The following is a 17,580-nucleotide window of genomic DNA, read 5'->3' as shown; positions in this document are numbered from 1 at the left end:
TCTCAAAAGTCCTTCTTTTGTTGTTACCAAAGAATCCCAAGAGAGGGGGAGGCTACCTCAAACCCATGAGGAGGATGTTCCAAGCACTTTAGGTGCGGAGGATATAGAGTCTGTTTCTCGCCTTCATATTGAGTACACAACTTGGATGCTTGACCAAGTTGAGCATATTAGTTAGGAGACCTTGGGCTCTGTCTAGGGTTATTTTGAGATTATGGCCCTTTTTTGCATGTATACGATGGAGTATTCCTTCCTTGTCCAAGGATTCATGAGGGAAGTGTTCAAATATTACCAGCTAGATCTCGACTAGCTTCATCCAAAAAGGTGGATCATTTTGTTCACTTTTGACAAGTTTTGTAGACTCATTGGAATTGAGCCTTTTCTATTATTTGGTTGTTAGCACCAATGGTGGTAACAACTTACGTTGTTTTTCTACCTTCACCAATAGACCCATATGAGCTATGAAGGGAACTTTGTGTGGAAAGCTTATGCATGTTAAAAAATAAAGGAGAAGATGGCTAACAATGAGGTATAATAGGCCAGTCAATCACAGAGGTATAATGCAATAAATCTAAGGTTGTTCTCATTACTAGAGGGCTCATCACCTTGATGCAAACTGCAAGCCTTGTTTGTGCTAAGATGAGGAGAAAACATGTGATGTGCTAGCCTCGACTTCAACAAAGTATGAAGTCAATAGGATGACCAAAGGATATTATTAGGTTGATTTGCAAAGTATATCAATTATTTATTCTTTTGTCGCTTTATTGCCAAGTTGATTATTAATTTCTTTATTTATATAGGGCTAACAACTAAAAGATAGGGAGAAACTTCAGCAAGGTATGTAGAAGAAAGTTCACAAAAAAAGTCTTCATCTCTTGTTGTGGTTGATGGTAGGGCTTAAAAAGTGATGAAAGATTACCCCTGTCATTGTTGATGAACTCTCTATTCTCGAAGAAACAACAACGAGAGTCAAAACTCCCACAGAAAATGAAATTAAAGGTAGTCGTACTCTCCTAACCGAGGGTGAAGTAGATTTGACTCCCCCTGAAATGATCACGGTGTTGCCACCCATTTTAAAAGGAAGATAGTCTCCACCCCTATGGAGCCTGGTGTTCTGATCTTGATTGTAGAGGCTCCAACGATAGCATTTTCTTTGCCTTAACTTCTAGCCTTATTGGCAAAGGTTGCAACAACTAGGCATTCTACTTAGAATGTTCCTGATAGAGCTAAATTTGAGGATGCTTTTGCTAACCTTGCTCTTGATCAATCCCCCTTCAATTTCCTTGCCTTAATTGATAAGAAGAGGCATTTTATGGAAGCTATGTTAGTGGAAGGTCAGACATTGAGATGTTGGCTTTGACGTGAAAAGAATGTTGGAAAATATTATCACCATCCCATCAAACATCTTCATGATGTCTGATGAGAGTTATAACCATTATTTAGCTATAGTTGGTCAAATGATGTTTAATGTAAGGAACTTTCTTGTTCACCTTTTATTTAGTTCTGTGACTATTGTTCCTAACACTTGTTTTTTTGGAAAACCTTCATGATGTGAACTTATTCGTAAAGGTGTTAGGTGGCCGAGATGAATCATGTAAGGGAGGCCAAACTAGGCAAACCAAGCTGCCCTCAAGCTATTAAACTACTGTAGAGGCCAAACTGAAGAGTTTCGAGGTGGTTTATTCAATGTTGAAAGAACAAATATAAGACATTGTTCTTTAGTTAGATTATAATGATAAGCTGCTTCAGGGCACCTATAACTAAGTGAATTCCCTAAAGTGAGAGATTCTTGAGTCGGAGACCATATAATACAGTTTTAGGGCTGAGCTTTTTGCTATCATGAAAGAAGCTCGAAGTTCCTAGGCTCAACTTAAGGTTTTGAGGAACTCTCCTGAGGATTTTCAGGAATCTTTTAGGGGGGTTTACAGCTTCGATTGAAACAGTTAGAGATAAAATATTCCTTGCAATATCTAATTTGTATTTCTTCAATCAATCAAGAAGAATGTAGGTGGATTTTAGTGCTGCCTTTCATCTAGTCTTGATGCCTAACTTTGTGGATGTGTTAACAATTAGGGTTGTTGCCCAACGTGGGAAATATCTAGTCGATGAGCCCAAACTAGATATTTAAGTCTTCTTTCCGCCTTTCCCCTTATTAATGTACACACCCCCAGTTTTAAGGGGTTTATTTATATGGCATTTTCATTTTATAACATTTTGATTCATATTTATTTCTTGGTTTACTCTTGTGTATGGATCTCACGCCCATAGTAAATATTTCATGTGCGGTTCAAGTCCCTTAGAATACATTTGAAATTTTGTATAGATCTAACACCTGTATATAAAAAAACATTTGTCAAGTTTGAACTTGTATGGGTCCAATGTCCATATTAAAAATCTCATACAGGGTCCATAAACCCTTAAGAAATTATTAAAAAGTTGTATGGGTCCACCACCCGAACATAGAAAAATTATCAAACTTGAACTTGTATGGCTCCAACACCTATATTAAAAATTACATACAAGGTCCACAAACCCTTAAGAAATTGTTAAAATTTTATATAGATCTAACACTTGCATATAAAAAAGTATTTATCAAATTTAAACTTTGATTGTCTAACCTTAATCAAGATTTAGAAGGGATTTGCCCCCTGCCTAAAATCAAGAGGAAATCATGGTTTTAGGTATATTCTTGAAAATCCAAATGAATCTGTAGTGGATTGTTGAAAAACCACTAGGTAGAAAGTGGGGATTGATGCTATTGTCATTAAGAAAAACATCATTGTGGAGGTAGTTTACCCTATCCTCGAAAGGTTGTGAAGCCTCATTACCTTGAAAAAGTATCATGTCAATCCCATTCTTGAAGAATGGTGCAATCATATTAGGGATGCTTCAAATCAATCACTTTCAAGGTAATTTATATAATCGCATTAGAGAGACTGTATCCATCTTGTCCTTGAAAGGTTGTGAGACCATTGTCCTAGATATCACTTTAAAAAAAAAGACATCATTAATATGCATAATTTAATTTATATATAAGAAAGTTACATTTCTAGTTATTGACCATGATACATTTTTGTTGCCTTTTACGGTATAATTATCTTGGTGATATTTTTGTTGACATCATAGTCTTAGCTCCAAAAAAGGTGAGAAAAGAGATTTTTCAGTAGATGTTTTCTAGATGATTAATAAACAGACTTCATATGTTTTATGGTTTGAACCAATATTTTACTTGCACTTTTTGAAAGCTTTCCCAAAATCTTGAGGCTCCAACTGTACTTATAAAGTTGGAAAACACCTAACCCAAATTTGGTTGTCTCATTAAGCCCATACGCAAGTAGAAAAACCATACTTAGGGCAATCAAATTACTACACAACCTTTCCTTCTTATTAAAGAGTTGTTAAGGCTTTAATGGAAAAAATGTGCAAACAACTATAGAAAAGCTTATAACACGTCCCATTTCAAGAGTGTTTTGATTATCCTCCATTGATGGTGATTGGGAACATTAATAAACAAGTTCTTGAATACTATTAATGCCTTTTTCTATCAGATTTCCACAAACAAAGCCAATGATGTTCTAAAAACTCCAAGTAGCTTGAGGACAAGGTTTACGTCTTGGATAATCAATTATTTCTTAATTATTACAATCTAATCCATTCTTCCTATATAAGGTGGTTAGTGTCCGATACCTGTAAAAAGTTCTCTTTGATGAATTTAAGGACTTTTTGATGCTTAAGTATCTATTTAAAAGAAAACACAATAATATTTTAGAGAGAGACTAAAAATAAATATATAGTAGAGAATGAAAATTAAGAACCCCTTTTCTAAAGATAAAATCTTTATAGTCCATTATCTCTTTTTCTTTATTGCATTCCCCCTTCCCTTTTGTCAAAAAGAAAACATATCTCTGACTTGATCAGAGGAAAAATATCTCTACATGATTGGGCTTAGTGCTTAGCTTAGCCTAGGAGAGCTAAGTATGGTAGATCACTAGACCCATACATGATTAGGCTTAGAGCTTAGTTGAACTTAGGATATGTTGGGTCTGGTTGTTAGATCCATTCATGCCTAGGTTTGGCATTTGGCTCAACCCAAAAGAGCTAGGTCTGGCAGATCACCATACTTAAACATGATTAGGTTCAACGCTTAGTATAGGTCAAGAGATGTTGAATCTGTCAGATTGCCAGACTTATTCATGCCCGGGCTTGGCGCTTGGGGCGGAGCCTAGAAAAGCTGAGTTTGACATACCACCAAACTCATTCATGTTTGGGCTTACGTGCTTGTTTAAGTCCAGGAAAGCTTGGTCAGGCAACCAAACTCATACATGATTAGACTCAACGTTTGGCTAAGCCTAGGAGATGTTGAGTTTGGTAAATCACCATACCTGCTCAAACCTGGGCTCAATGCTTGGTTGAGCCTAGGAAAGCTAGGTCTGGCAAATGACCAAACTTATACATGATTAGGCTTAACGCTTGACTGAATCTAGAAGATGTTGGGTTTAACAGGTCGTAAAACCCATTCATGTTGGGTTAAGAGCTTGGCTGAGCCCGGGATAATTAGGTTTGACAGTTCACAATAGCCATATATAACTGGACTTAATGCTTAATTAAGTCCAAAATATTACTCTTAATGATAACCAATAAACAAAAAAACAAAAACAAAATATGTTGATCCATGATCGTGACTACAAGACAAGATTTGGTTATGACTGACTGACTATTAACTAAAGGCTAGTAATTAAGCAGCAATTTATTATATTTTATTTTCAAGACAATCAATTTATTAAACCACAAAAAACAATGAACATAGTTAGAACATATGTTTTTTTTTCCCTCCCCCTGATTCACCAGATGAGAACCACAACTGAGAGCAAACTCACATCAATGTCTAAGGAGACTAATTGTGGTTTATTCTTCATCTCCCTTTTGGACACCAATGACTTTGACTGGGTAAATATATAGATGAAACCTCTAATCCATTCTGGAAATCTCCCATCTCAATTTTCTGTGCAAAAAGGAAATGGCACCGATAAGAATAATGACTAACTTTGCTCAACTAAAAATCATGCATTGGCGAGGAAACGGGACTTCCAAATACCAGGATACAAGACTTTTCTTTTGTCTATTGAGAATTGAGCAGGACACATAATCCTTGAGAACGTAAATGAATCAGGCAGCTGTAGATCACACTTGATAACATGAAGGGAGTTACTGGGGTAATTTCTTGAACTTCTCAGGAGTAACCCCAATTCTTGACTTCTATGGTTCTATGACTTCTAAAAAATTCATCAGTGTCTGTACCTCAATCCAATGCTCCGAAGTTGTAATAGTAAAAGCAATTTCATGATTGAGAATGTAAATTAATCTAGTGTATCTTGCAAGCTTCAATGGCAGCATTACGAGCAAAGGGCAACAAAATTGGATATATTTTTAAAAAATGCCCTTAGATAGATGACTCGTGTGAACAATGATGTAGAAATAAATTCAAACAGATAGCCCTTCTCATTTAATATGGCTGGTTCACATCTTTTGCGCAACTCGAAACCTTATAAATCAACTTCAGTCCCAACCCAACTACAAGCAGTATCTTTTGATATCCCTCTTAACTTCATCATCTCCCTAAGCTCACTCACACTATCCCATCTCTCAGCAGCAGCCAAGGTATTCGATAACGCAACATACGCACCAGGTCGACCTATAGCATTTATCTTAAAAAGTTTATTGGCAGCTATACGTGCCATTTCTACATTCCCATGCATATTACAAGAACTAAGCAGAGCTCCCCAAACATCAGAATTTGGCTTCTCAGGCATTCCTTTAACAAGCTCCCATGCCTGCTGTAAATTTCCAGCACGGCCTAACAAATCAACCATGCAAGCATAATGCTCCATCCGTGGTTTCGTGGAATAATCTCTCTCCATACTATCAAAGATCTCACGGCCTTTAGTGACCAAGCCAGCGTGTCCACAGGCTGACAGAGCACCAAGGAAAGTAACGTGATTGGGCTCAATATTACACTGTTGCATCCTATGAAATAGCTCAAGCGCTTCCCAGGGTTCTCCATTCTTCCCATATCCATCAATCATTGAAGTCCAGGAAAACACATTTCTCACTGGCATGTAGTTGAAAACTCTTCTTGCATCCTCAATTCTACCACATTTTGAATACATGTCTATAAGAGCACTTCCCATTTTTACACCGTTGAAAAACCCACTCTTCATAAGCTGGCACTGAACTTGCTGACCAATCTCAAATCCTGCCACCACAGAGCAAGCCCCAGTGACACTTGCAAAAGTGGAAGCGTTAGGCCTCAAGCCAAACCGTTGCATATCAACATATACCTCAATAGCTTTCATAGCTGTTTCAACAGATTTGCTATATCCTTCAATCATTGCATTAAAAACCACGATGTCTTTTTCAACTGTCTTCCAAAAAATCTCTTCAGCATCTTCCACAAAGCCTTGATTCATGTACCCAGAAATCATCGATGTCGAACAAATCACATTCTTTTCCAACATCAGATCAAAAACTTTCCTTGCATAGCCAACCTTCCCACTCTTCACATACGAATCAACAAGCGCTGTATAAAGAACATCATCGGCCTTAACATCTAGTTTCAATATCTGGGCATGCACCAAACCCCCTGTATTACGGGGCAACATAACATTAGCACCACTAGTAGAAGCCTTTAAAATCATCGAAAAGGTAAACCCATCAGGCCTTTCACCATCAAGATCCAACCTACGAACCATACTAATCGACTCTTCAAATAACCCTTGTCTCAAGTACCCACCAATCATATAATTATAAGCTGAAAGAGTTCGTTGAGGCAATTCATCAAACAGCTGGTGTGCATACTTCAGGCACCGACATTTTAAATGGAGGATCAGAAGTTTGATAGAGATATTAATATTGGGTCGAAACCCAGTTTTTAAAATATGGGTATGGATCTTTTGGCCATGAAAAGGGGTATCCGAGTTGATGTAGTGTTGAAGAGCTGAGGACAGAGTGGTGGGAGTATGGTGGGTGATGTAGTCTTCTTGATTTGGCGGGAATACATTTGATGGGCGAAGAGGTGTGTAGTTACGGGTTGATGAGAAAATGTACGGTCTGATTGTGGCTAGTTTGACCTCTTTCATGTTGCCATTTGATTTGTTCAGTTGCCTGTGATGAAGAATCGTTTTATTTGACAGAGCTGATAGAAGCTTGGGAGAAATGTGGTCGTTTTGAGGAAAAAGTAATGGCACAGGCATTGGTTATGGCTTGGGGATAGAACAAGAACTTCTTTGAATCATAGCATTATTCAAAAAAAAAAAAAAAAAAAAACAAGAAGAAGAAAAGATGTAAGGTTACATATTCCAAATAGTTGGGAAAAAAATCCGAGTACATACAATGAAAAACTGCCCTTGGTTTTGTAATTTTTACAAAACATGCAATTGAGACTGTTTAATCAGTGAATTTTTTTTTTTTGAATTTAGCGTTGTTCTTGATGGAAGTCCGTGCTTTCACTCCGGATTATCAATAACTTCATTATAACACAAAGTTATTGACTTTATGTTTCAATTACATGTTTAAACATCATGTCAATTTTAATGAGGTGTGTTCTAATATGTGAATGAAAGTTAAGAACATTATTACAGAAGAAACCGAAAGATGAGATGTGTTTGTTTTCTTGGCTGGCCGCATGTTTTTAAAAAATTGAATTATTTTTAAATTAATTTTTTTATATTTTTAATTCATTTTGATGTGTTGATGTAGAAAATAAATTTTAAAAAATAAAAAATATATTATTTTAATATATTTCTAGACAAAAAAATATTTTAAAAAATAACTACTATCATAATATCAAACACTACCTTAAACATTTTTCTTTTAACTTTTCAATTACATTACTGGAAGTTACATTATCATGATTTTTTTTTATATATATTTTTTAGTTTGCATTATCTCTCATGTCGGATTTGCATTAGTATTACAAGGTTGATAGGGTTTTATCAATGAAGTGTTGATTTAGTGGTTAAGGCACTGATATCTTTATAAGGATGAAAATACAAGTTTGATTTTTAGGAAGCATATTTATTGGGAGGGGCAACCATAAACCCTGAACATGATTAATTTAATCTTTTAAAAAAGTATAAGGATACTTGAATAAGAAAAAAAAAGAAGAAAGATTAATAGGGTTTTAATTTTGCTACATCAAAGATGAATCAAGATTGAGGATATAAATGTTTTTAAAAACACAACCCAGACTTTTTTGTGAAAAACAAGTTTAATCCCTGTGTTTTTGTTTTCTTACCATTTGATTAATTATTTTAAGAAAACAAAATTAACATTTCAACATCAAAATTTATTCTTTGTATTTCAGTTTTTTCATATTGAAAAATGAAAGAGAAAGTCATAAAAAAAAAACTTAAAAAAAAAAAATACTTAAATGATCATATTAACTCTAACTGTCAAAATATCGACATTTGAGTTAACAAGTCATTTTCTTTAAAGGAGCTCAATAAAAATAGTATTTGCCTGTAACAATATTGCAAAAATTAAATTAGGATCTGTTTAGTATTTTTTTTAATTCATTTAATTTTTTTTTAAGTAATTAAAGGATATTTTGAAATTTGATATGGGTATATTAAGATTCTTATAGTATTTTTGAGATGTTTATAAGAAAAAAACTAGTTGAAAAATAAACATTTAGAATTTAAAAACTTAAACCCTAATTTTTTATTACCATAAAATAGTCTAACAAGCAACAAGTTTTTCGTCATAAAGGCAACCTATCACCTATCTAGAAAAAAAATTGGACTCCATTCATGCAAAATAGATAAATATATATATAAAAAAAGCCAAGCACTCAAACCTAGGCTTCCAAGCCGAGGCTCATGGAGACTCTTTGATTGTTGGCTAAACCCAACAATGTATCACCTTTTTGTGTTTTTTTTTCCACTGATTCTTTCTTTTTAAATATTGCTTAATTTCCTTTTTTTATTATTTTTTAAAATTTTCTTAAAATGATGGTTGATCTTTTGAAATATTTTTTTAATTTCATAATGTTTTGAAAAGATTACTTATAAAATATTTAAAATGTAGTTTTTTTCTAAAATATTTTATTTAAATGAGTTGTATTTTCATGAAGAACTTATAAAAATAAAAAATAATTTATTATTAGCAACGTGAATTAACTTTTAACATAAAACAAATGAGAATGTGTAAAATAAAATGGATAGATTATGTCAAATATTTATATTCCTATCGATCTTTTATCTTTACAATAAAGATTAACCTTTTATTTTATTATTTAATTTGAGTTAGTAACTCTCAAATATTAATAATTTGAGTTCAGAAAGCAGCTTTTTGATCCTATAATAGGCGAGAGAGCCAAAAGTGAGAAAACAAGTTAAAGGAAATACTGAAGAGAAGGCAAAACAACCATATTGGGTGGTTGGGTTGGTAAATAAATAATGCCAAGAGGTATATTTTTTATATATATAGACTCCAGTTAGATTCCTTTTATTTATTAATATTAATGGACACGAATTACATGGTGTATATCTTATTTTACAAGTTTTATTTAAAATATAATAATTTAGTTCGGTGCATATAAGCTATTCAAAATACCATCTATATATAATAAAAGAAGGCAAAACGAAAGTTCAGAATTTTGTTTCTTGAGTGCTTGTTCAAGTAGTGTTTTTGGGGCATAACCAAACATCACTTTGAAGAAATAGTGTATCCTGCGCGCATCTACAGATTTGTTAAAGATGAGACCAAAGATTTATCTCTTTGGCGACTCTATCACTGAAGTTTCCTTTGGTGATGGTGGTTGGGCTGCCTCTCTCAGCAACCATTTCTCTCGCACGGTAGTAACTCACTTGTTTCTTTCACCCTCTGCTAAATTTTCTTATTACAAGCTGCTAATTAAGGAGTTCTGAATATATTTCTTGTCTTAATGTTTCTTAGTTATGTATTTGGTTCTTGAGTTTTCCAGGTTGATGTGGTGCTGAAAGGGCATAGTGGGTACAATACCAGGTGGGCTCTTAAGGTGGCAGAGAGGATATTTCCGCCGGTGGGAAGTGGTGGTGCCCCCACTTTGGCTGTTACTGTGTTTTTTGGTGCTAACGATGCTTGCCTTTCCGATAGATACGCTGCCTTTCAACACGTGCCTCTCCATGAATACAAGCAGAACCTTCACTCTCTCATCTCATTTTTCAAGGTATATACATACATTATTTTCATTTTTTTTTATGTTATCTATATGTAAATTATTATAGTAATTGATCGTTTTTATTTGGTCATGGTCTAGATACTACTAGTTGGAAGGTTAATTTAATAAAATTAAAAAATTATATATGTTTTCTAGATTAGTTTTAAAAACGCAATGCTCATCCTATCATTTTCCATGTGGACATGTGGACATGTGGAGTCCAGTCATGCCCTTGGTAATGCAGAAATTAAATTAATGCTTTATTTCTCAAAACTTACTATCACCTATTACTATTATGAGCAATTAAAAGATAACGCTCTGATAATGTAATAATGTATGATATTGTAATATTATAATAATATTTATTTCTAAAAGTAATATTTACTTAAAAATATATTAAAATAATATATTTTTTATTTTTTTAGAATTTATTTTTTAAATTAATACATCAAAAAAATTTAAAAATACAAAAAATAATTTAAAAGTTTTTTATTTTTTTTAAAATATTTTTTGTAGTACAAAAACAAATAGTAATATAAGGCCAAGGAGTCTTTTTTCTGAGGCTGTTTGAGAGTATTACAGTGGTTGTTTTTTAAAATATTTTTTATTTTAAAACATATTAAAATAATATTTTTTTTTTTATTTTTTAAAAATTATTTTTGATATCAATATATTAAAATGATTTAAAAATACCAAAACTATATTAATTTAAAATTAAAAAAAATTAAAAAAATTATTTTTTTTTAAAAAACTTTCCAACCGCAATACCACCGTACTTTTAAAATTTGAATATTAAAGATTTATTTTCGTGCCTCAGGATAAATTTTCACTATCATTTTGATAAGAGATTTAGTGTTGGTTTACTCAAAAAGTGATTAAAAAAATACACTTTACCTCACTCTCTCTCTCTCTCTCTCACACACACACACAAAAAAAACAATGACTTTCTCTGTCTTTTCAAGATTAAATAGCCATAGATCAGCCATGAAAATTATATACTTGGTGTTAGGTAGGTTTTGCATACAACTCTCTTACATCTTAATTAGGAAATATGGGACCTATCTTAACGTAGGTTCATAGGTTCTTAAACACACACACACAAAATAATGACTTTCTCTGTTTGGTAGCTTGATGTCATATTCAGGACCGTACATGAAGTTGATGAAACTTATTAATTCAACGATGAAATATTAGGGTTGAAGTTGGGCATTATAGTATTTATTAAATGTTATTTAGCTATTTGGAAGTGTAATAAAAATGATTTTTATTTTATTTAAAATTATATTAAAATAATATTTCTCTTAAAAAAATTTAATAGAAAGATGGTGCTAAAACTTGCTGTGGTGGGTGAGCCCAGGTGTCGCTGTTATTGTTGGCCATTGTGCTTTTATGACTACCTATAATATATATTATGCGAAAAATAATAATGGCTCAGCGCAACATGCAAAAGTGTGCTTGGAGTGGGTACGCGTGTAGCCAATGCCTGTCTTTCTTAATTTTTTTTTTAAAAAAATTTATTTAACATCTAGTTGATGAGCTGTTGGTTTATTTTATTTTATTTTTTGCTCGTCATGATTCTTAATGAGTATATGGTCATTGATTGGATTCTAGTTGATTTCGTCACAAGTTTTATTGGGTTTTTCGTTGTCTTCTTCTCTTGTTTGTATAATATAGTATTTTTTAAAAAATTATTTTTATTTAAAAATATATTAAAATAATTTTCATAAACTTGTATATTTGAGATTTTGGAAGGCTATCTTGTAGATTATCATTTTCATAAACTTGTTGAATAAATATTTTGTCAAGCGTCTATATGTTTTTGTGTAATATCTTTTTTTTTTATTTTAAATCCATGCTATGAGAAGAAATCATATTTTTGAACAAGCATTTTCTACTCTTTCATTTGGCACATTATTTCAAGCCTAAAAACTTTTTGGGCGCTAGAATATGTAGTTTTTAATTTGGTATAGCCATTTTATAAAAAATATCTTAAATTATGTTTAAGATTATTATAAAATTTATTTTTTAAAGTGTTTTTTATTTAGAAATACATTAAAATAATATTTTTTAAGATTTATTTTTGATATTAACACGTGAAAATATTTAAAATTAAAAAACAAATTAATTCAAAAAAAAAAATTTAAAAATTTATTAAAATATTTTTTAAACGCATAAAAAATCACAAATCACGTAAACAAGTTTTTCACCGAATAGCAAATAACATGTATTCTAGGCTTCTATTCTTGGAAGATTTCTTTTTACCCCATCTTGCAAATCAAACGAATGTGAAATTCTTAATTTTGTTTAGCAGGTTATTAAAGAAAGTAAAGAAATAAAGATAAAAAAGAAAATTACAATATGTAAAATAAAGCAATAATTTCTCTTGATCAAATGCACATGTTTTTTGTTTTTGTTTTTTTTTTTGTTATAAATAGATACACACTGTAAAATTTCACCAAAACTTCTTCTCAGCTCATGTTCACAGATTCTTATACCAGAGAAAGATGTCACTAAGGTGCATTTGTTTAACTTTAAATTTTACATTTGTGGTGTAAAAAATACAGTAAGATGTTTGGTAATACATCAAACTGTATTTTTTACTATGATATCTACTAAAAAATTGAGTTTGAAATAAAAATTTTGTGAAGCAGATTTTACATATTTTTTTAACTGAATTTCATAAAATACTATTTGTTTTTGCGTTTCAAAAGCGCTTTTGCAAAAACTTTGAAATTTTTTTTATTTTTTTCTTTAATTACTTCAAATTAATCTTTTTTATTTTTATTTTTAGATTAGTTTGATATGTTAATGTCAAAAATAATTTTTGTGAAACCTATGTTAATTATAAAAATGTGTTTTCAACCAAAAAATTGAGTTTGAAATGCAGTTTTTGTGAGTCAGTTTTTAATTGTTTTTTTAATTGAGGGTGTTTGTTTTTGCGTTTCAAAAGTATTTTTTTTAAAATTTTATTTTATTTTATTTTTTCTTTACTTCAAAATTATTTTTTTTTGTATTTCATATCATTTTAATGCGCTAATATCAAAAATAATTTTTAGAAAATAAAAAAATTATTATTTTGATGCATTTCCAAGTAAAAAACACTTTGAAAAGTAACCGTAACCACACTTCTAAATTTTACCAAACACATATCTAAATCCAACTAACCACACTTTTTTAAAATTTATTTTTTAAAAAACTACAACCACAAAAACTATCTAAAAAACAAACACTCTAGAAAACACAAGGCAACTCACCTGTTAAGTAAAGGTGACTATTTAGTCATCAAGTGAAAAATACATATAATAAAATAATTTAAGTTGCTGCATCATCTCCTTACTCGCCAATCAAAATATATATATATTAGCAAGCTAGTGCATCACACTCGGTAAGCAAAATTTAACAAAAAGATTTAGTACCCCTATAGCGTTGTCCGCTGTCAGCCTTATTAATTTTTTGAAAGAACCTGCTATATGATCGACGATTGCTTAATTTGTTATAGAATAAATGTTTTAATATCAAGTAGTTTGGATTCGTACCCATCAAACCTCTACCAATACATTTTAAATGATTTGAAGTTAAAGCTAACATCTTTATGTTTATGTTTAATATCAGAAGCGTTGGGCAGAGACTGTCATTCTCCTGGTCACTCCTCCTCCAATTGACGAAGATGCACGCCTCCGGTAGGAATACGGATGCCCTTAACAGCTTTATGCATGTCTTATGTATAATTATTATGCTTATGTCGTTGCTATTAGCTAGAATAGATGTCAAAGCATATTCTTGCAGCCTTACAGGGTTTATGCTCAGACATGCATTAAAATTTTGCAGACATCCATACATGGAGAACCCATCAGGTCTACCTGAGAGGACAAATGAAGCTGCTGGTGCTTATGCTCAGATATGCATTTCTGTTGCCAAAGAATGTGGATGCCCAGTGGTAGATCTCTGGACCAAAATACAAGAGTTTCCTGACTGGAAGGAAGTTTGTCTATGGTATTTTAGATTTTATCTTGCTTGTCTATATACAATTCATAGTTTGCTGCAGGGGTGAACATGATGGATGTTTCAATATCATGTATTTTCTAAATAGCTGATAACTAATCCTCTATTGCTAGTAAATTCATTTAACGAATTCTTTGAATTTCTTCCAGAGAAGAGAGTAGAGATAAAAGAACAAGGAAGGAAAACAAGAAAAAAAACTTTGAAGACATATCAAAATTTCAATGATGACATTATTATTATTGTTGGAAAGATATTAACGGTATGAATCCATCAACATCAAGAAAAGTCACAAATTGTAACCGGAGTAAATTACACAAGCCATCTAAATATGTTGGGGCTTATTTGTTTTTAGACGGCTCATATGGCATGCTCTGTTCACCATTGAAAACCTTTTCTAATGTTGTTAGATTTATTTTAATAGATTTTTTTAATGGTATTAGTAATGTCGTCACCAGAATTTTAGTTTATTTCCAGGATTTTATGACTTTTATGATTTTTTTTTTTCTTTCTCTTCTCTCTTCACAAACTACAAGAAGAAAAGAGGAAAGAGAAAAAAAAAACGGGAGGCCTACTATGTACCTCTTTCAATGAAGAATACTCTGTACGTCTTGAACACTGAAATATGCGCTTGTTTGCTGGTCATGTTTTTTTCTATATCAATGTTACCCTATAGTGTTCAGAGACATGTATGAGTATTTGTAAATCCTATCATCTATTATTGCAAAGATGTTAATGAACTATTTGGGAATCTGAGTAATCGCTTTCTTGGTTCAAATATGTAAAATATCTGGTTCTTGTATGGGGTTTTTTCTGGTATTTAAGATTGGCATCCATTTCTGCGATTTTCCACTACCGTGGATTGAATAAATTAAACTAAAATGCAGGTTAGGTAACTCTGATCAATACTTGTTTTGAATTGCAGTGATGGCTTGCATCTTACTCAGACTGGCAACAGGATTGTGTTCGAGGAAGTGGTCAAGATACTGGAGGAGCCCGACATTGACCCTAAGGATCCACTCAAGGCATTTGAGGGTTATTAATGTACTGTTTATAAGTTGCACTATTCAAAGGTTGACATCATTTTGAGAAAAGCACAATTTCAAACATTCAGAATGGTGACTCACTCTCTGAATTCCAATGAATGTAGCTCGTTATGTCATAATATTCATGTTTGTTGTTATGTTCTTCTAGATTATGAAAGCCAAGGATCGTATCGCATCTCTATCTCACTCTATTATTGAATAATTTATAGTGCTCCTTATTTTGTTAAACTTTGAAATATCTTTGGAAAATCCACTTTGATATAGAGAATGATTCTTGAGATTGTAGCCATTACACCCAAAATATTTTTCTTTCTGAGGAGTAACACTCTTATGATCACAGGTTGAGTAATACTAAGAGTCAGTTTACAGTTGAGGGGGTAAAGTGAGGTTCTCTTCAGTCTTTTTGAATTTCTTTCTTCTAACATGGCTCCCTTTTGAATTTGTTTTGGTCATTTGGCCATATGTCTACAATTTGAGCTTCTGTAGACAGCATTGATTTAGAACATCAGTTGAATGAGGCTTGACTGAAGTGGTCCAACTAATAAATTTAGAAAGCAGTGCAGGATTTGAAACACTAGGAGCACTATTTGATCATGTCATTTGTCCTGTATTCTGATCATCAGACACTTGAGCACTTGGACAGTTTGAAGAGGATTAACAATGATATGTATTACTTTTTACAGAAATTCTCGTTCAGTTCACAGCACAAATCTAGCGTGCGAAATAGAATGGTTGATGCTTTGAGTAGGCATACAGATTTTCTAGTGATCTGGAGTATATTGAAACTGTAGGGTTCAATGTCCTGAAAGAATTATATGCTCTTGATGAAGATTTTCAGGAGACTTGGGACAAGTTCTGATTAAAGCAGCGAACAGGGGACTGCCACATTCATGATATATGATTACTCAAGAAAAAGTAACCTACGCTATGTTCCACGATCATCCCTTAGAGAGAAATTGATCTGTGACCTATATGGTGGCAGACTGGCTGGGAGTATAAGCAGAGATAAGAATATTTTAACTGTTGCAGACATATCTATTGGCTACAGCTAAAGCAGGACGCTATAAAATTTGCACAGTTCTATTCTGTCAGAGACTCAAGGAAAAGTCCCAAAATACTGCTCTATAAATGCCATCGTCCACTCCCGTCCCAATATACCAGTCTATACATGCCGTTTTCTGTTCCTGAGCACATCTACAAGGATTTGTCTATGTTTTTTGTGTTCGACATTTCTCCAACTCAACGAGTAATGAGTTTAATTTGTTTGTGTTGTGGTTGAAAAGTGTTCTAAACATTTAAAAGGACACACTTCCTAACTTATAAGAAAACGCAGATGCATACAGAATAGCCAAACTATTTTTTAAAAAGGTTGTGAGGCTAACCGTGACTATCCCGTTTCTGGTCTCGGGATGTTAAAAAATAATTTGTTAATACTTTGCAAACACTGATCACTATTTGTACCAAATGTAAAGAAATAGGTGGTTTTATCCATCTTGTGCTGGGCTATTTGTGCTTCTACTAAGGCTTTTCTGACATTGGTTGGAACAGGTGATGTTCAGGATCTGGCCCTCCAGGTGAAAGTCTTGAAGGTGATGTATCGGTCACATTCCTTTTTGACATATCATAGCCTAATTTCTGCAAGTGAGAGCTGCTAGCAATCCTTTTAGGTATAGACTCGAGCCCTCGATAACTTATTGCTTCAAAATTAATCATATTTGCAGATAAAATGACCAGGATCAGCATTGAAACTCGCAAGACAGTTGAATTAGCCATGTATAATTCCCTAAGAAAATGTTTGAGAGGATCACTGAAGCAAACTTAAAGAGCATGCATGGATTTATAATGCAAATGCGTAAGAAATACCCAAGATTTTGTAGATTAAACAATAACAAATATCACTTCTATCCCCTGTGTATTGCTGCCTTTTTTCTTCATTGGAGGTCTGCACATGTAACCCGCCGTCACCTTAAATTACTCGAATCCTTTGTCTATAGTCCGCACTAAAAATCACCCATGAATGATAATCAGGTGCTGCTAATATCTTAGATTGGCCAACTAGAACTTGTTGGTCTACTCATCATCTGTTCTTTTATATCTGAAAATTTGGACAGTTCTTGATAAACTATCAAGAAATGCTAGGAGTACGGAAGCCTTTGAACAATAAAACAAAGGAGTGCACATTTTTTTAATTCATTCAATAACATTTCAATCGCCACATACAAAAGCGTTCCAACTTTTGATGTTGGCTAATGTCTTTCCACCTGGTCATTGCAAATATAAAATTACCTCCTTTGATGCCTCATTTGGTTAGCAGTTAATGCTGTTTACTTTAACTAATTA

General features: G+C 32.7%; 2 protein-coding genes across 2 annotated transcripts; one reads left to right on the top strand and one right to left on the bottom strand.

Annotated features, from left to right (window-relative positions):
* Positions 1-5,421: 5,421 nt before the first annotated feature.
* LOC118054116 (pentatricopeptide repeat-containing protein At1g28690, mitochondrial) lies at positions 5,422-7,357 on the bottom strand. The gene has a single exon (XM_035065559.2). It carries the CDS (start codon positions 7,245-7,247, stop codon positions 5,541-5,543), a length of 1,707 nt encoding a protein of 568 aa, XP_034921450.1. The 5' UTR covers positions 7,248-7,357; the 3' UTR covers positions 5,422-5,540.
* A 2,255-nt stretch (positions 7,358-9,612) lies between these two features.
* Positions 9,613-15,489, top strand: LOC118054111 (GDSL esterase/lipase At5g45920). The gene is made up of 5 exons (XM_035065553.2): positions 9,613-9,851; positions 9,980-10,204; positions 13,808-13,875; positions 14,024-14,188; positions 15,120-15,489. Exons 1-5 carry the CDS (start codon positions 9,753-9,755, stop codon positions 15,235-15,237), a joined length of 675 nt encoding a protein of 224 aa, XP_034921444.1. The 5' UTR covers positions 9,613-9,752; the 3' UTR covers positions 15,238-15,489.
* The last annotated feature ends 2,091 nt before the right edge of the window (positions 15,490-17,580 follow it).

This window comes from Populus alba, chromosome 4, assembly GCF_005239225.2.
Source record: "Populus alba chromosome 4, ASM523922v2, whole genome shotgun sequence".
Classification (NCBI taxonomy): domain Eukaryota; kingdom Viridiplantae; phylum Streptophyta; class Magnoliopsida; order Malpighiales; family Salicaceae; genus Populus; species Populus alba.
The sequence above is the reverse complement of the archived record's forward strand: the minus strand, read 5'-3'. Positions and strand labels throughout refer to the sequence as shown.

Bases quoted from the DNA above. Each gene is read 5' to 3' on its own strand.
- LOC118054116 (XM_035065559.2), bottom strand. From the start codon at position 7,247: ATGCCTGTGCCATTACTTTTTCCTCAAAACGACCACATTTCTCCCAAG.
- LOC118054111 (XM_035065553.2), top strand. From the start codon at position 9,753: ATGAGACCAAAGATTTATCTCTTTGGCGACTCTATCACTGAAGTTTCC. The intron at 10,205-13,807 runs GTATATACATAC...GTTTAATATCAG, and splicing joins CTCTCATCTCATTTTTCAAG to AAGCGTTGGGCAGAGACTGT. The intron at 13,876-14,023 runs GTAGGAATACGG...AAAATTTTGCAG, and splicing joins GACGAAGATGCACGCCTCCG to ACATCCATACATGGAGAACC.